The following is a 19,597-nucleotide window of genomic DNA, read 5'->3' as shown; positions in this document are numbered from 1 at the left end:
CTAAACTGGCAAGACACAAAGGTAATTAAGATAATAGATAATTCCTTAAAAAATAAAATGGAAAAGAGGAAATTTTAAAAAAGAAAAAATAAATGAAGAGGTTAGAAATGGATTCTAGATGAGAAGTGATAAATGTGACAATGTGACAAATATAAGAGCTGGACGATAAGGTTCAACATACGGAATAGGAATTCAAAGAACAAACTAACACTGTATAAACGTTGTGATCCAGGCTTTAATCAACATGTTATAGAACATATATTCAAGACATTGGACAGTGTGACCAACACAGGGTAGACTTGGAGACCAGTGCAACAGAAATAAATCCAACAAAGGTATTAAGAATGAAGATGGGCCCTGTAGAGGACTAAATCGTGGCCCCCAAAAGGTATGTCTACCTGAGACAGGAGAATGTGATCTCATTTGAAATAGAGTTCTCTGCAGATGTGATTATGGTAAGAATCTTGAGAGGAGACTACCTTTGATTGGAGGAAAGATGAATCCAGTGATGGGCGCCCTTATAAGACACAGACAAAGAGAAGCCACACCGAGGGAAAAGGCCTGTGAAGATGAACACAGAGAGGGAAGTGCTACATCAGCAGATCAGGCACACCCAGGCTTGCCAACCACCACCAGGAATCTGAGAGAGTCACAGAGTGGATTACCTGAGTCCCGGTGGCTTCAGGGACTGAGGCAGGAGGACGATCACAAGTTCCAGACCAGCCTCAGCAGCTTAGTAAGAGCCTGTCTCAAAAAAAAAAAAAAAGAAAGAAAGAAAGAAAGAAAGAAAGGGAAACAAAAGGGGAAAGGGAAGGGAACTCAAAATGGATCATAGACTTACAAGTGTAAGACCTGAAACTATGAATCTCTCAGGAAAATAAAAAACATTGAGAATTGATATTTATGACTGTAGATTAGACAACTGTTTCTTGGATTCAATATAAAAAAAAACACAAGTAACACAAGAAAACAGATAAATTGGACACCTTTTAAAAAATAAGAATCATTCTTCAAAGGATACCGCCAAGAAAGTGAAAAGACAACTCCCAGATTGGGAGAAAATACTTGCAAATCATGTGTCTTCAGGGGCTTGCATCAGAATATATAACTAAGCAATAAAAAGGCAACCCAAATTTAAAATGGGCAAAATATCTAAATAGACATCACCCCAAAGAAAATATATAAATGACCAATAAGCACATGAAGAGATGTCCCACATCAATGGTCATCAGGAAAACGTAATGCAAAGCCATAGTGAAATAGTACTTCACACACGTGGGGATGATGAAATGAAAAAGATAAGGACAAGTACCGGCAAGGATGTGGAGAAATTAGAACTCTATAAAACTGCTGGTAGGATGATAAAGTGGTGTGGCCACCTGGGACACCAGACCGGGAGTTCTCAAAAAGTTACATATACACCCAGCAATTCTATTTCTAGAAGCATACCAAAGAAAATTGAAAATACATGTCCACACAAAAACCTGTACTCCAATATTCATTATAGCATTAATTATTTTTAAATTTTTTATTTTTTTAATTTTAATTAAAAATCATACATTTACATAGGGGAATGTTGTTTGATTCATTGTTATATTTTCCCTTCCCCCCACCCCTCCCACCCCTCTTTTCCCTCTATATAGTCCTTCCTTTCTCCATTCTTACCACCCTCCTTATCCCTAACCCTAAACCTAACCCTAACCCTAACGCTAACCCCTCCTACCCCCCCTATATGTCCTCATCCGCTTATCAGCGAGATCATTCATCCTTTAGTTTTTTGAGATTGGCTTATCTCACTTAGCATGATATCCTCCAATTTCATCCATTTGCCTGCAAATGCCATAATTTTATCATTCTTCATGGTGGAGTAATATTCCATTGTATATATATGCCACAGTTTCTTTATCCATTCATCAATTGAAGGGCATCTAGGTTGGTTCCACAATCTGGCTATAATGAATTGAGCAGCTATGAACATTGATGTGGCTGTATCACTGTAGTATGCTGATTTTAAGTCCTGTGGGTATAGGCCAAGGAGTGGGATAGCTGGGTCAAATGGTGGTTCCATTCCAGCTTTCTGAGGAATCTCCATACTGCTTTCCAGAGTGGCTGCACTAATTTGCGACCCCAACAGCAATGTATGAGTGCACCTTTTCCCCCACATCCTCACCAACACCTATTGTTGCTTGTATTCTTGATAATCGCCATTCTAATTAGGGTGAGATGAAATCTTAGTGTAGTTTTGATTTGCATTTCTCTTATTACTAGAGATGTTGAACATTTTTTCATATATCTGTTGATTGTTTGTACATCTTCTTCTGTGAAGTGTCTGCTCATTTCCTTAGCCCATTTGTTGATTGGATTATTTGTATTCTTGGTGTAGAGTTTTTTGAGTTCTTTTTAGATTCTGGAAATTAGCGCTCTATCTGAAGTATGATTGGCAAAGATATTCTCCCACTCTGTAGGCTGTCTCTTCCCATTGCTGATAGTTTCCTTTGCTGAGAGAAAGCTTTTTAGTTTGAATCTATCCCAATGGTTGATTCTAGCTTTTATTTCTTGTGCTCTGGGAGTCCTGTTAAGGAAGTCTGATCCTAAGCCAACAAATTGAAGATTTGGACCTACTTTTTCTTCTATAAGATGCAGGGTCTCTGGTCTGATTCCAAGGTCTTGATCCATTTTGAGTTGAGTTTTGTGCAGGGTGAGAGATAGGGATTTAGTTTCATTCTGTTGCTATCTTTTCTCCATTGCATATTTTTGGCACCTTTGTCTAGTATGAGAAAATTGTATTTATTTGGGTTTGTGTCCATGTCCTCTATTCTGTACCATTAATCTACCTGTCTATTTTGGTGCCAATACCATGCCATTTTTGTTACTATTGCTTTGTAATAGAGTTGAAGTTCTGGTATTATGATACCCCCTGCTTCATTCTTCCTGCTAAGGATTGCTTTAGCTATTCTGGGTTTCTTATTCTTCCAGATGAATTTCATGATTGCTTGCTCTATTTCTGTAAGGTATGTCATTGGGATTTTAATTGGAATTGCATTGAATCTGTATAGCGCTTTAGGTAGTATGGCCATTTTGACAATATTAATTCTGCCTATCCAAGAACATGGGAGATCTTTCCATCTTCTAAGGTTTTCTTTAATTTCTTTCTTTAGTGTTCTGTAGTTCTCATTGTAGAGGTCTTTCACCTCTTTTGTGAGATTGATTCCCAAGTATTTTATTTTTTTCAATGCTATTGTGAATGGGGTGGTTTTCCTAATTTCTCTTTCTGAAGATTCATCACTTATGTATAAAAATGCATTGGATTTATGAGCATTGATCTTGTAACCTGCTACTTTACTGAATTCACTTATGAGTTCTAAAAGTTTTCTGGTGGAATTTCCAAGTTCCTCTAAATATATAATCATGTCATCAGCGAACAGGGATAGTTTGAGTTCCTCTTTTCCAATTCGTATCCCTTTAATTTCTTTGGTTTGTCTAATGGCTATGGCTAGAGTCTCAAGAACAATATTGAGTAGAAGTGGTGAAAGAGGGCATCCTGTCTTGTTCCAGTTTTTAGGGGGAATGCTTTCAGTTTTTCACCATTTAGAATGATATTGGCCATGGGCTTAGCGTAGATGGCCTTTACAATGTTAAGGAATGTTCCCACTACCCTAATTTTTTCTAGTGTTTTGAGCATGAAGGGATGCTATATTTTATTGAATGCTTTTTCTGCATCTATTGAAATAATCATGTGATTCTTAACTTTAAGTCTGTTGATATGGTGAATGACATTTATTGATTTCTTGCATCCCTGGGATAAAACCCACTTGATCGTGGTGCACTATCATTTTAATATATTTTTGTATGCGATTAGCTAAAATTTTGTTGAGAATTTTTGCATCGATGTTCATTAAGGATATTGGTCTGAAATTTTCTTTCCTCGATGTGTCTCTGTCTGGTTTAGGTATCAGGGTGATATTGGCTTCGTAGAATGAGTTTGGGAGGGTTCCCTCCTCTTCTATTTCATGGAATACTTTGAGAAGTATTGGAATGAGCTCTTCTTTAAAGGTTTTGTAGAACTCGGCGAGAACCCATCTGGTCCCGGACTTTTCTTTGTTGGTAGGCTTTTGATGACCTCTTCTATTTCATTGCTTGAAATTGATTTATTTAAGTTGTGTATGTCCTCCTCGTTCAGTTTAGGTAATTCATATGTCTCTAGAAACTTGTTGATGTCTTTGAGGTTTTCTGTTTTGTTGAAGTATAGATTTTCAAAATAGCTTCTAATTATGTTTTGTATTTCACTCGTGTCTGTTGTGATATTTCCTTGTTCATTCCAAATTTTAGTAATTTGAGTTTTCTCCCTCTTTCTCTTTGTTAGTGTGGTTTAGCGTTTATCAATTTTGTTTATTTTTTTCAAAGAACCAACTATTTATTTTGTTAACTTTTCCGATTGTTTCTTTTGTTTCAATTTCATTGATTTCGGCTCTGATTTTAACTACTACTTTTGGTGTTGGTCTGCTCTTCTTTTTCTAGGGCTTTGAGCTGTAGTGTTAATTCGTTTATTGGTTGATTTCTACTTCTTTTGTTGAATGCGCCCCATGAAATAAATCTTCCTCTAAGTACTGCTTTCATAGTGTCCCAGAGATTTTGATATGATGTGTCTTTGTTCTCGTTTACTTCTAAGAATTTTTTTATTTCCCTCCTGATGTCTTCTGTTATCCATTCATCATATAGTAGTGTATTATTTCATCTCCCGGTATTGGAGAAGTTTCTGTTTTTTATTCTGTCATTTATTTCTAATTTCAATCCATTATGATCTGATAGAGTACAAGGTAGTATCTCTATCTTCTTGTATTTGCTAACAGTACCTTTGTGGCATAAAATATGGTCTATTTTAGAGAAGGATCTATGTGCTGCTGAGAAGAAAGTGTATTCATTCTTTGTTGGATTGTATATTCTATATAAGTCGGTTAAGTCTAAATTGTTGATTGTGTTATTGAGATCTATGGTTTCTTTATTCAATTTGTGTTTGGAAGATCTATCCAGCAGTGAGAGAGGTGTGTTAAAATCGCCTAGTATTATTGTGTTGTGGTCTATTTGATTTCTGGAATTGAGAAGGACTTGTTTGACGTACATAGATGAGCCAATGTTCGGGTCATAGATATTTATGATTGTTATGTCTTGCTGATTTATGCTTCCCTTAAGCAGTATGTAATGTCCTTCTTTATCCCTTCTGACTAGTTTTGGCTTGAAGTCCACATTATCTGAAATGAGGATGGATACTCCAGCTTTTTTGCTGTGTCCGTGGGCATGGTATGTTTTTTCCCATCCTTTCACCTTTAGTCTATGGGTATCTCTTTCTATGAGATGAGTCTCTTGCAGGCAGCATATTGTTGGATTTTTCTTTTTAATCCATTCTGCCAGTCTGTCTTTTGATTGATGAGTTCAGGCCATTAACATTCAGGGTTATTATTGTAATATGATTTGTATTCCCAGTCATTTGACTCATTTTTGTTTTTTGACATGATTTGGTTTCCCCTTTATTTGGCTATTCCTTTAGGCTAGTTCCTCCCGTTGCTGATTTGCATCGTTGTTTTTCATCTCTTCCTCATGGCATATTTTGCTGAGAATGTTCTGCAATGCTGGCTTTTTTTTTTTTTTTTTTTTTTTTTTTTTTGTAAATTCCTTTAGCTTTTGTTTATCATGGAAGGATTTTATCTCATCTTCAAATCTGAAAGTAAGTTTTGCTGGGTATAAGAGTCTTGGTTGGCATCCATTTTCTTTCAGGGCTTGGTAAATGTTGTTCCAGGCCCTTCTAGCTTTTAGGGTCTGGATTGAAAAATCTGCTGATATTCGTGTTGGTTTCCCCCTGAATGTAACTTGATTCTTTTCTCTTGCGGCCTTTAAAAGTCTGTCTTTATTTTGTATGTTAGGTATTTTCATAATAATGTGCCTTGGTGTGGGTCTGTTGTAATTTTGTATATTTGGAGTCCTATAAGCCTCTTGTACTTGGTTTTCCATTTCATTCTTCAGATTTGGGAAATTTTCTGATATTATTTCATTGAATAGATTGTTCATTCCTTTGGTTTGTTTCTCTAAGCCTTCCTCAATCCCAATAATTCTTAAATTTGGCCTTTTCATGATATCCCATAATTCTTGTAGATTCTGTTCATGATTTCTTACCATCTTTTCTGTTTGGTCAACTTTGTTTTCAAGATTAAATATTTTGTCTTCAATATCTGAGGTTCTGTCTTCCAGGTGTTCTATCCTATTGGTTATGCTTTCTATGGAGTTTTTAACTTGGTTTATTGTTTCCTTCATTTCAAGGATTTTTGTTTGTTTGTTTTTTTCAGTAACTCTAACTCTTTATTGAAATGATCTCTTGCTTCCTTTGTTTGCTCTTTTAACTGTTGATTGATGTGATCATTTAATGCCTGCATTTGCTCTTTCATCTCCTCCTTCAATGCCTGCATTTGCTCTTTCATCTCCTCGTTTGCTTCCCTGATTGTTTTAATTATGTACATTCTGAACTCCCTTTCTGACATTTCTTCTGCTATGCTGTCATTGGGTTTTATTGATATAGTATCTAGGTTTGTTTGGGACATTTTCTTCCCTTGTTTTCTCATATTGGTCAGATGTCAGTGGGACTTTGTGATATTGCAGAATTCTTCTATTGGCTTATATTGTCCCTGTAGATTTCCAGTGTATCACCTTCCTGCCTCCAGTAGCCTGAAGTCTTGGAGTAACTTGATAATGCCGTGCTTCTGAAGAAAGCTGCCCCTAGCCCTCTACTGGTTCCAGGACTTGGAGCTGGCTCTGTGTGGAAAGGCTCTCACTGGGAGGTCTGCTCCAAGAAGCTAGCCTGGAAAGGCGCTTCCCCCCGGAGGGGACGGGCTGTGGGCTGCTTGGGGAAGTCCGTGGCTGCCCTGTCCTGCTCCCTGAAGCAACCTGCGGGCAGGAACTCGCCGCCCTGGTTCAGGGACTTGAAGCTTGATTCTGTGCAGCAAGGCTCTCACTGGGGGGCCTGCTCTGAGATGCTGGAGAATCTGGCCCTGTGGAAGGAGCCCACCACCGGAGTGCGCAGGGCTGCCTGGGGAGGACTCTAGCTGCTCTGCCCTACTCTAATAAGCCACCAGAATCCGGGCCTGCTGCCCGGGCAGCGCTTCACCGGGTGGGGGAGACTCACCCTGATGCTCCATTTTAGTCCAAGTCTCTCAATGACTCCCCTTCTTGAATCCTGGGTTCTGGAGCGACTGGAGATGCAGTCACCCTCTAGTCCACCATCTTGGATCGCCCCCATTATAGCATTAATTAACATGATAGCCCCAAAGTGGAAATGATCCAAATGTTCATCAACTGATGAACGGATAAATAAAAATGTGAATGTTATTCAGCCATAAAAAGAACTGAAGCAACAACACATGGATGAACCTTGATAACATTTTGCTAGCCAGGCATGGTGGCATGCACTTGTAATACCAACTACTTGGGGAGCTGATATAGGAGAATCATTCAAGCCTAGGAGTTTGAGACCAGCCTTGCAAGACAGCAGACACTCCACCTCAAAACAATGGCAATAATAACAATTTCACTAAGTGAAAGAAGCCAGTTACAAAAGGCCACATAGTGTATGACTGCAGTCCCAGGAAACACTTATCATATGTAAATCCAGAAAGAACAAAAATCAGATCAGTGGTTGCCAGAATCAAAGGAAAGGGGAGGTAGGGAGTGATTACTAATGAATGGGTACAGGGTTTCTTTATGGGGTGATAAAAATGCTCTAAAATTATATAGTGGTGATGGATACACAACTCTTTGACTGCCCTAAAAAAATCACTGAATTGTATACTTTAGAATAGTGGGTTTTGCAACAGGTGTTGGCGAGGATGTGGGGAGAAAGGTCCACTCATACATTGCTGGTGGGACTGCAAATTAGTGCAGCCACTCTGGAAAGCAGTGTGGAGATTCCTTAGAAAACTTGGAATGGAACCACCATTTGACCCAGCTATCCCACTCCTTGGCCTATACCCAAAGGACTTAAAATCAGCATACTACAGAGATACAGCCACATCAATGTTCATAGCTGCTCAATTCACAATAGCCAGATTGTGGAACCAACCTAGATGCCCTTCAATTGATGAATGGATAAAGAAACTGTGGTATATATATACAGTGGAATATTACTCAGCCATAAAGAATGATAAAATTATGGCATTTGCTGGCAAATGGATGAAATTGGAGGATATCATGCTAAGTGAGATAAGCCAATCTCAAAAAACCAAAGGACGAATGATCTCGCTGATAAGTGGATGATGACACATAATGGGGGGTGGGAGGGGTTAGCGTTAGGGTTAGAGTTAGGGTTAGGGAGGGGGCAAGAATGGAGGAAGGAAGGACTGTATAGAGGGAAAAGAGGGGTGGGGGAAGGGAAAAAATAACAGAATGAATCAAACAACATTACCCTATGTAAACTTATGATTACACAAATGGTACGCCTTTACTCCGTGTACAGAGAAACAACATGTATCTCATTTGTTTACAATTACAAAAACGAATAGTGTGTTTTGTAGTATTGAATTATATCTCAAGAAAGCTGCTTTAAAAAAAAAAAGAGTTAAACCAAAATTTATTTTAAAAGGGTTTTTTTTTTTTTTAAGGGTACATATATATACCTTAGAAAACTGACCCACAACAACCAAATGCCAAAACAGTTCAATAAGAAAGACTTTAAAGAAAACAAACAAAAACCTCAGGCATCTAGACAGATAGAACAAGTCACTAATTAGGAAAAAATACCAATTTTTTATCACACTTCCTGGAAACACCATATGCAAAAAAATGTATCATATTTAGAAATAAGGAAAGAAGATGTGAGCCATTTGCACCCAACCAAACTTGTACCTCCAAATATGAAGGACTCTTCAGGGTGCTCAAAGGGAGATACAAATTTAAGGTCAATGAGCTTCCTGTCATCTTGAATTTGATTTATTGATATCAGTATGAATTCATGATATATTGATATATTTTATACTTAGAATCCCAGCCTAGAAACAGAACAATATAATAGTAATGAACATAACCATGACAAAAATCTGGACTTCAATGCCATCTTCACTGAAGTAACAGGGCTCCCTGAAGTAAATCCAAATCTAGGGCAGTAAACGCACAGAAAGAGCCTGGAACATCCTGCCATCCCATAAACCAAGAAAAATGCCCCGACCACTAGGTTTGTGTCACAAAGAGTCACTTCCCAACTCATCAAAGATTGTGTTGCAGCAGAACAAAGAACATCACAAGTTCCAATAAATGCTGATTAAACATGCAGAAAAAGGGGAATTCTCACACACTATTGATGGGAATGTAAATCGGTACAGTCATGGAGAACAGTATGGAGGTTCCTCAGAAAACTAAAAACAGACCTACCATCTGATTCAGATATCCTGCTTTTGGATGTATATCTAGAGAAAATTATATCTAGAGGAAATTATATCAGCATATCAAAGACACTTGCACAACCATGTTTACTGCAACACTATTCACAATTGCTAAGACATCAATGTAGGTGTCATCAAGAGATAAAGAAAAGGTGGTACATACACATAATAGAATATTAGTCAGCTGTGAAAAATAATGGTATCCTATCCTTTGCAACATAATGAATTAAAATGGAGAACATTATGTTAAGTGAAGTAAATCAGACACAAAAAGACAAACACTGTATGTCCTCTCTCATACGTGGATACTAAAAAATTTTGATCTGAATGTAGAATAATAATAGATAACTACTAAAGACTGAAAGGATGGAGAGCAGGGCAGAAAGAGGAAGGGTGGAAAACATACCAAAACACAAGAAGAAGTAATAAGCTCCAGGTTTCCACAGCGCGGTGGGGTGACTGCAGTTCACAATAACCATACTTCATGAAGAAGTAGCAGAGGGGAGCTTGAAGGCTCCAAAGGCAATGGTGATAATGAGATGGAAGCCTTCATTACCCTAATTAGATTAATATACATTGTAACATGTATTGAAATACCACTGTAGTTCAAAATATGTACAATTGTAACATGTTACTTAAAAATTTAAGAAAATGTTAAAGTAGACGGAAATGCTAATTAATCTGATTTGATCAGGCACATTTTCTATACATATCACATTATAACACTGTACTTCACAAATAGGTGCAATTAAAATAATAATATAAAAAGCAAAAACAAACAAAAATATACATATAAAGCAAGAAAACAAATCTATACGTTCACCATGATGCTATAATTAAAAAGCCTTAGGTATCACTTTTTACTGATTCTATGGACTAATTCATCATTTTGAAGGTAAACAAAGGGAAAGAAGTGAGTTTTTATCCTGGCTTTTCTATATCAAATACACTTAGGCTAACCAAATAGATGATAAGGAAGATTTCTCCTTATGGAAGTCACCTATTTGGATCTCACCAAGTTGTAATTAAGACGATAACAACCAATAGCTCCTGATATCACCAGGAAAGAAAAATAAGCAAACAAGAATGGGAAGATATAGGGTGCTTCAGTCAGCTTCACATCACTGTGACCAAAATACCCAAGGAGAACCACTGAGAGGAGGGAAAGTTTATTTGGGGCTCATGGTTTCAGAGGTCTCAGTCTACAGACAGCCAACTCCACTGCTCTGGGCCCAGGTGAGGCAGCACTTCATGGGGAAAGGAAAGCTGCTCAGCTTATGGTGGGGTCAGGAAGCAGGGTGAGGGGAAAGAGGCCACAGGGAAGATGCGCCTCCCAGGACACACCCCAGTGACCCACCCCTCCAGCTACACCCCACCTGCCTACGTTACCACCCAGTCAGTCCATTCCAACTAGCACAAGCTGATTAGTTACAGCTCTCACAGTCCATTCCTCCCACTTCTGAACAGGCCTGCATTAACAGGAGCTTTGGGGGACACCTCACATCCAACTGTAACACAGGGAAAGTGTGCAAGTTCAAACACTGTCAGACAGTGGGTATGTGAACAAAGAACTGCCAACCAAAGGGTTACGGTATCACCTTAAACTTGGAATTCCCACATTTAAGTCTTACAACTGAAATATTGAGATGAATTATGTGATGCTTGGGGTTTGGTACAAAATATTGGTAGGCATGTGGGGTGTCAAGAAGGAGAAAGACTGCAGCAAGTTGACCACTGCTGAAACAGGGTGGTAGGTATTCGTATGCATGTTATAAGTCTTCTACAATAAAAAGCTTTTCCAAGATTTTATTATGAATATTTCCAAACATGCAATTTGCAAAAACAAACAAACAAACAACAACAACAACAACAATAAAAAACTGCAGTGCATACTCATGTATCCACCAGCTAGATTTTACAATTTTTGCTACATCTGTTTTATCATTTCCTTGTGCACCTTGTTTAGGAAGGATATAAAACAATATTCTCTACCATTTTAAATGTGTCCAACACTTTTTTAATGTTACTTACTCTGAAATGTAGTTTAATTCTTAGAAAGTTGTAAGCCATTTGTGGTAACAATTCCCATTCATATGATGCTACACAAGTTAACTCTGCCTATTTTAAATTACCAAAGGAATATGCACTGATAAAAATCCAAGTATAACCTACACACATGAAGGGAAAGTACTTCCCCATGCTTAGGCAGGTCAGGTGGCACATCGGCATCTGTGTGAAGGTGCTATGTTGTGTATGGCACGGTGGGCTGCACCAACCTCCCACCATGGGGTCAGTCATTGTTAGAGGTCAACTTTGAAAGACTATCAGAACCAAAGCTTACCATGCTTCCAACTGCCATCATCACCAAAAAACTGCAGCACTGTTCTCACAAAGTCCTTAGCGTTGAAACAAATAACAGGACATTTACATTTCAGGATTTGAATCAGCACATTCCTAGAAGATATAAAGAAATTCACTGATTTAGGCATTAATTCTAAACTTCTGACCTTGGAAAAATATTGTTACTACTCTACTAAGAGCTATCATTACGTAGTACAGATACATATCCATTAACTAAAGAATCTTGTGAGGCAAGCATCTGCATTTTTCTGGGCATGGTGGTCACATGCCTATAATCCCAACCACTCAGGAGTCTGAGGCAGAAGGACCACAAGTTCAAAGTCGGTCTTAGCAACCTAATGAGGCCCTAAGCAACTTAGCAAAACCCTGTCTCAAAATAAAAAAATAAAAAGGTCTGGGATGTGGTTCAGTGCCCCTGGGTTCAATCCCTGGTACCAAAAAAAAAAAAGCATTTGCATTTTACAAATGGAGAAGCTGAGACACAGAGGCTAAGCACGTGCCCAGGAGCTTATACCTGGACAGAGCCCCTGGTATTCAGGCCCGCAGAGTAAGGCCTGAATTCCTTCATAGAACATACCCTCTTTACCAGTCCCAAGGTGACTCCTTGGCCTGCTCTCCCAGAGCCCTCTCCCAACATTCCACCATCCTGTCATGGTGAGTCCTTTCCTCCACCGCCAACAGTGCCAGTTCCTCTGAGGCTTCTGGGTCACTGTACTCGCTGGTTCCTAATTACAGTTCTCTTCCCACAGGTTTTGCAACCTGCTCCAGAGCTGTGTTCAGGAGGAAGCAGGCCCCCTCCTGTTCCTTCTGCACTCCTGTCCACACACCTCCCCCTTATCTCATGAGCTCCCTGAATGCAGGATTCATAGTAGTTACATTTATTGATTGCTTACCATATGCCAAATACCACACTAACACCTCACAAGCTTGCTGAGATGAAACTTCAAAATGATCCTGTCAAGGAGGTACTCTGTCCACTTTACAGGCGAGGGAACTTAAGCTCAGAGAAGTTATAACTGAGAAGTAGCAACACTGGGGTCTAAGGCCAGACCCCAAAATCTAAGCCACCAAGCCAAAAATCCCCTTTCATGGCAAAGGCTTATGAATACACTAATGAGATACTTTGGATAGGACCAAGAAAGAAAGAAACTAGGACCCAATGAGCTCCACAACTAAGTAAATGTGTAGTTAGACTTTGCTGCTCTTGATTGGCAGTTTCAGGCTTTGTATATTGTGTGATTTCACCTTGGTTTCCTTGAACAGGGAGGCCAGAAGGGTATGGTGTCAGTAACAAGGCCTCTCTGGTCTTGGAATGGATGGACTGGGGAGGGGCACACAGTGGGACAGAAGGGAAGGAAGGAGTGGAAAGTTAAGAGGAAAAGAAAGGGCACCTGGAGCCCCTGCCTCTGTGGTGCTCTTCATTCTGAAATGCAGAGGTCTCCATTGGTGATCTAACTGCCACACTGACCCCCCAGGGAGATAGCCAGGCTGGTTGATGTCTGTCTTGAAGAGACAATAACAAATGTGTGTCCTGTACGATATATGCCAGCAGAAGAAAGAAGAAAGAAGTGAGCTTCATGCTCAAGATACAGGTTTCACCAGGGAATTTCTGGGAAGTTGGTTTTCCTTCCACACAGACTTGCATGGAAAGAGGTTACATTAAGGAAGATCTTGATCTTTGTCCTCATGCAAAAAGGCAGCAGCCTTGTTTTCTCCAAAAGGCAAGGAGCAGAAGCGAAAATAGAAGGATAAAGGACAGTTCTCCCCTTTCAGTTATTTATAGTTAAAGTTCATATTAAACATTTATTTTTTGAAAAAAAAAAAAAAAGTGGCTAGGGCTGGGCTGTATGTGGCTCAGTGGAAGAGCAAAAAGCCTAGCATGCATAAGGCACTGGGTTCAATCCTCAGTACCACATAAAAATAAATAAAATAAAGGTCTTGTGACCATACACAACTTAAAAAAATTTTTTTTAAAGATACAATGGCTAGGCAGAGCAGAGTGGCCCCTGGAGATGCCTGGCACCTCGGCCTGAGGAGTGGTCAGTGACGCGATGGAGCGAGCAAGGGATCACTTACACCTGAGACGAACTACAGAACAGACATGCCAGAGGTGGAAGTCCAAGTCAAACATAGAAGGACAGCCTCACTGAGCAATCAAGAGTGTCATTTGTACCAAAGGCGTTCTCAGCAGCAGCAAGTACCTGTGGTGGATTTTCAGGAGGAACTGAGACAGGCCTTCTTAGCTGAGACACCAAGAGGTGGTTAAAGCAATATTGGAACATCAAGGCTCTATCTACTGTTTCTGAAGCTTCTGTCCAGCTTGCATTGTTTATAGGAGAACCTGCATCATACCTTTATCTGTACCAAGCCTTCCCTTAGGTGTTAAGGATCCCAAAATTTTACTGTTGACATTGACTTTGGTGGAACAGAAGTCATGACTGTGGGCAAGAGTAGCAAGATGCTGCAGGACATTGACTATAGAATGAGATGTATCCTGCAAGATGGCCGAATCTTCATTGGCACCTTTAAGGCTTTTGACATGCATATGAATTTGATCCTCTGTGATTGTGATGAGTTCAGGAAAATCAAGCCAGAGCGTGAAGAAAAGCGGGTTTTAGGTCTGGTGTTGCTGCGTGGGGAGAATTAGGTATCCATGACAGTGGAGGGACCACCCCCTAAAGATACTGGTATTGCTTGGGTGCCACTTACTGGAGCTGCAGGAGGTCCTGGGGTTGGGAGGGCAGCAGGCAGAGGAGTACCAGCTGGTGTGCCAATTCCCCAGGCTCCTGCTGGATTAGCGGGCCCCGTCAGAGGAGTCAGGGGTCCATCCCAGCAGGTAATGACTCTACAAGGAAGAGGCACTGTAGCAGCTGCTGCTGTTGCTGCTACTGCCAGCATCGCTGGAGCCCCAACACAGTACCCACCAGGACGGGGGACTCCACCCCCACCACCAGGCATTATGGCTCCTCCACCTGGTATGAGACCACCCATGGCCCATCAATTGGTCTTCCCCCTGCTTGAGGGACGCCAATAGGCATGCCCCCTCCTGGAATGAGGCCCCCACCACCAGGAATTAGAGGTCCACCTCCCCCAAGAATGCGTCCAACAAGACCCTAGAATATTGTTGATTCATCTAAGTCACTTTTCTCCCTGCTATGTGTCTTGTGAATTGTGTAGATTGTGAGCTTTTTGTCCCCTTTCTGCATTAATATAGACAATAAATGCATAGAATTAAAAAAAAAAAGATAAAATGGCTAAAGCAGAAAGTATTTTATAACTCAGTTGTTTATGTCGATTATGTCACATTTGCAAAACAAAAAGCTATAATAAAAAAGGTAGCGGCTGGGGAGGTAGTTCAGTGTGGAGTGCACACTTAGCGTGTACAAAAGCCTGGGTTACATCCTCTGCACCATAAAATAAAAAAAATAAAAACAAGAAATCTAGATATGGGTCTGAAAAAGGAGAAAAATTGAAATCCCAAGATTCCAGTTTCCTCATCTACAAAGCAGAATTAATAAGACCTAACATATAGAGATAATATAAAGGTGAGATAGCATGAGTGTAAAGACCTTGCACAGGTATATAATAAATGTTATTAAATATGCTTTTGTCAAAGGGTAACTTATATGGATTAATTAAATATGATTTATTGAAATTCATTTTGAATCCCTAAGATATTATATAGAATTGGGATTATTACTTCCAGTTTTATGGCACCTGAGGCAATATTCATATAATTATTCTGGAACTTATAAATGAAGCCTCAACACTCACTCATTTGATAAATAAATATTAGGCACCTGTTCTATGGCATTGTTCTTAGCTGTGGGTATACAAAAGTGGGCCAAAACAAAAATTCCTGCTCTCAGAGAGTTTAGGAGTTGAAAGACAGTAAACAAAATAAATGAGATATGCAGAATGATGTTGTGGGGTATACGGGAAATGTGAAAGGGATATGCTTGGTGTGGGCAAGGTGCAGTTTTATCCAGTAGTCAGGGAAGCCGAAGTAACGTGTGAGTGAAGACATAAGGATAAGGTGAACCAAAAGCCTAGTTGATGAAGGAAAGCTCTTTACAGAAAATTTCAGTTAATATGTGGAAAAAGTGATTGAGTTAGAAATAAGTTGGACCTGAATAATCAAGCCTTTAGAATCAAATTTCAGTTTACAGTAAATACAGGGAAAGAAAAACAAGTTCAAGAATTCCACAATGAAATAAACAGATAAATTCAGGGTATGGGACCTTCTACAAGACTATTAGATTAGGAGATGAGAAAAGATAAGACCACCAAATGTTATGTGTTGGTGTTGCTGGGTTCCTAATTCAAATACATCAACCACAGAAGGATAATTTTTTGAGACAATCAGGTGACTGAAATTTGGATTGGACATTAAATATAAGTTTGAAAATTGTAGTGTGACTATGCAGGGAAAAAAGCCCAATTTTTTAGAGCTGTCCCCTGAGACACATGAGGGTGAGTGACATGTCATATTTTCTTTAATTCCAGCCCCTTAGCCACCCCTAAAAGAGAGAGATGAAGGAAGTGTGCAAAAACCCAAAGGTATTGGTCTAGGTGGATGTGTACACTACCCTCTGCTTTTGCATTTTCAAAATTTAATTTTTGTTTGAGAAAAACCTAAAGAAATGAGGCAGTAACCCATGCAGATATCTGGGGGAATGTTGCAGGCGAGGGGAAATTGGTGCGTGTGGCCTTGGGTAGAGACTGGACTGCACTGAAGAGCAGGAGGTGAGGGCAGCAGAAGGGTACAGCACGCAGACTGGCAGTGGCACGGGGTTCAGGGACTTTCACTTTGCTTCAGAGACAGCAGGAGCAGTTGCAGGGTTTTTAGGGGAAATGGCATGATGTGATTTGTTTTCCTAGGTCCCTCTGGAAGCTGGGCTGAAAATAAGCAGAAGTGCAGGTGGAGCAGGAATACCCATGGAAGCTCTTTCCGCAGCTCAGCGGCACAGGCACAGCAGCAGCAGTGGTAAGGGTAGGGAAGAGTCCAGCCACATCTGCAAGGTAGAGCCAACAGGGTTTGCTAAGAACTTGGATAAAAACAGAAGTCAAAGACAACAAGCCTGAGTTCACAGAGAGCTACTACTCACACTGACCAAGACAGCCAAGCTGCAGTGGACCTTCCCAGAAGAAGATGGGTGCTCAGGACAGCTTAGGCTGAAATGAACACCAGATGGCCACGTGGATAATGTGAGTAGGATATGTAAATCTGGAATTCAGAAAGGGCTGTCCACACATTAGGGCTCTACTCTCCACAGACTACACCCACCTAATTGCTCTTTTAAAAGAAAAATATATATTAAGAAAAAGCTAAGGATTTCTTGAGAGAAATTGTTTTTAAAAACCACCCAGAACCCAATTAACCAGGGTGAGGATCAGGAATACTGCCCACTCCACCTTCCTTCACCAACTACTCTTCAAGGTTGTGATTTCAAGGAGCTCACAGAGTAGCTAACTGACCTTAAACTCAGAGGACTTGGCAGGCAGGGATGCTCCAACCAAAGCATAAACCCAAGTTGTGTGGGTAACTTAAGCAAAGAAATGGTGAACAGGAGGCTCCACCCAGAATAGGGCTTTTTAAGATGGAGAAGAACAACAGAAGCATTCCTGTCTGCTCTATAATTCTGTGGTTCTAAGAAGGCAGGTCCAGGGAGACAGGTTTTTGTAGTCCATCCAGTAATGCTATAACAAAATACCAGAGGCTGAACACTTTATAAAGAAAAGAGGTTTATCTGGGTCATGATTCTGGTGGCTGCAAAGTTCAAACAGCAAGGTGCAATATCCTGACCAGGACCCTTGGGCTGTATCAAAACATGATGGAGAAGAGAGAAGGGAACCAGCTGCATACAGGTGGGACCAAGTGATAGGGAACCTCATCCTAACCCAGGATGTAAATAACCCAGTTTTGTAAAATAACCCAGTTTTACAAAAACTAACTTACTCTTGTGAGACTAGGCCTCACTTCTTGAAGGTTCTAACTCTTCAATACTGCCACACAGGGGACCAAACTGCTAGTATATGAATCCTTGAGGTACAAACCACATCCAAACCATATTGTCAGCCATGGACTTATGAAAATTGTACTATTCTTGGTAGTATTGAGGACAACTTACTGTTTTCAGGCAGAGATAACTCATTCTCTAATGTTGTGAGTAAAAGCAAGAATGTTGGAGAAAATCATCTGGGACCCTTACAGCAGCAGTAGGTTTTCAGGTTTGAACTTTTCTCCCCAATTTCTCACTATAAGTGGAATCAAATCCTAGAGAAACTTCCACAGAAGGATGGACCCTCCTTTCCAGAAGCTATGGGGGAGGTACAGTGTTTGCAAACTGTTTGTCATTTAGGTCCATTTTATTTTCATGTGTACATACAAAACTTCTAAAAGTTTAATTAAATTCAGAGTTTAGGAAACTTTACATTATGATAAAGCAGGCATGTAAGTGATGTGATAAGCAGGAACATATCACAATGAATTCCACTTTTAAAACACACCAATTTTAAAAATTCAATAAAAAAATGGTAAAAAAAAAAAAAAAACTTTTTTAATTAAAAGAAAGATAAGTGTAGACTTTTACCTGGCAAAAAGATGATATGCCTCTTGTTCTTGGCCCCAGAGAGAGCAGAGCTCTGTGTTTATGTAGATACACTGACCCTGGGACATGAAGCCTACCTCCAGAGTACCACAGGCTGAGGCATCTGGGTCTTCCACTTGATTCTTTAGTAACATAACAATTCCTTTAACAGAGGAAGTAAGAGTCTGTAGATACACAATAAAATAAAATTTCAAAATTAAACATAGAGAATACAACTATAAGCAAGATATATCATTTTATAATTAAGCAGAGAAAGGCCTAAAAAGGCACTTGTAAATGAGCAAATTTTTTGGCCAAAAAACAAACCATAATCGTGTTCTCCAAATATGGTCTCCACCCTATTCAACATTATCATGAAATTCTTAGCCAGTGCAATATGAAAAGAAAAAAAAATAGAGGGCTGGGGAGATAGCTCAGCTGGTAGAGTGCTTGACTCGCAAGCACAAGGCCCCGAGTTCAATCCCCAGTACTGCAAAAAAAAAAAAAAAAAAAAAAAAAAAAAAAACATATAGATCAGAAAGTATTACACAGTTCCTATTTACAGATGACATGAAAATCTGTGTAGAAAATCCAAAGGAATCTTTTTTTTTTTTAATTCTGAAATGAATATGAGGATTTGGCAAAGGTGCAGGGCACAAAATCAAAACATAATAATAAAAACTCAAATATAGGGGCTGGGGTTGTGGCTTAGCGGTAGAGCACTTGCCTAGCATGTGTGAGGCACTGGGTTCAATCCTCAGCACCACAAAAAAAAAAAAAAAAAAAAAAAATAGAATAAATAAATAAAAGGAAAGTTAAAAAAAAGAGAATGCTTTTTAAAAAAACCATTAAAAAAAAAACTCAAATGTATTTCTACATACTAGTAATAAATATGTGAAATGAAAAATCTTCTGAAACTATTGTTTATAATAATTCTGAAAACTGAAACAGGTAAAAATGAATGAAGCATATACAGGATCTATATGCTAAAAACTACAAAATTTCTTTATGGTGAAAAAAATCCAAGATGATGAAAGAAATCAGAGACCTCAACAATTATACTCAAGGATTAGAAAACTCAAGGGTTTCTTCTCCCCAAGTGAATCCATAGAATCAGGAAGATCAATAACCCTCGAATACAAAAACATGAAAAAAACCACTCCAAGAAAGCTCTATCATAATCAAACTGTTCAAAACAATGATAAAGAAAACAACTTAAAAGAAGTT

At 39.3% G+C, this 19,597-nt stretch overlaps 1 protein-coding gene and 2 pseudogenes across 3 annotated transcripts in view; 2 read left to right on the top strand and 1 right to left on the bottom strand.

Moving 5' to 3' along the window:
* The window catches only part of LOC306670049 (small nuclear ribonucleoprotein-associated protein N-like), a 132,272-nt pseudogene extending 117,293 nt beyond the window's left edge, over positions 1–14,979 (top strand). Inside the window, exon 2 of the transcript XR_013766769.1 lies at positions 14,067–14,979. The product of XR_013766769.1 is annotated as a small nuclear ribonucleoprotein-associated protein N-like (transcript). The remainder of the gene's footprint in view (positions 1–14,066) is intronic.
* The window catches only part of POLN (DNA polymerase nu), a 178,855-nt gene that overhangs the window by 137,478 nt on the left and 21,780 nt on the right, over positions 1–19,597 (bottom strand). Inside the window, exons 4-5 of the mRNA XM_079154398.1 lie at positions 18,374–18,555; positions 11,761–11,873 (exon numbers count right to left, since the gene is read on the bottom strand). Of these exons, the coding sequence (XP_079010524.1) occupies positions 11,761–11,873; positions 18,374–18,555 (295 nt within the window). The remainder of the gene's footprint in view (positions 1–11,760; positions 11,874–18,373; positions 18,556–19,597) is intronic.
* On the top strand, positions 13,817–14,071 carry LOC306670053 (SNRPN upstream reading frame protein-like; annotated as a pseudogene). The gene has a single exon. The product of its transcript is annotated as an SNRPN upstream reading frame protein-like (transcript).

The sequence above is a fragment of the Sciurus vulgaris genome (genome assembly GCF_902686455.1).
Source record: "Sciurus vulgaris genome assembly, chromosome: 9".
Taxonomy (NCBI): domain Eukaryota; kingdom Metazoa; phylum Chordata; class Mammalia; order Rodentia; family Sciuridae; genus Sciurus; species Sciurus vulgaris.
The sequence above is the reverse complement of the archived record's forward strand: the minus strand, read 5'-3'. Positions and strand labels throughout refer to the sequence as shown.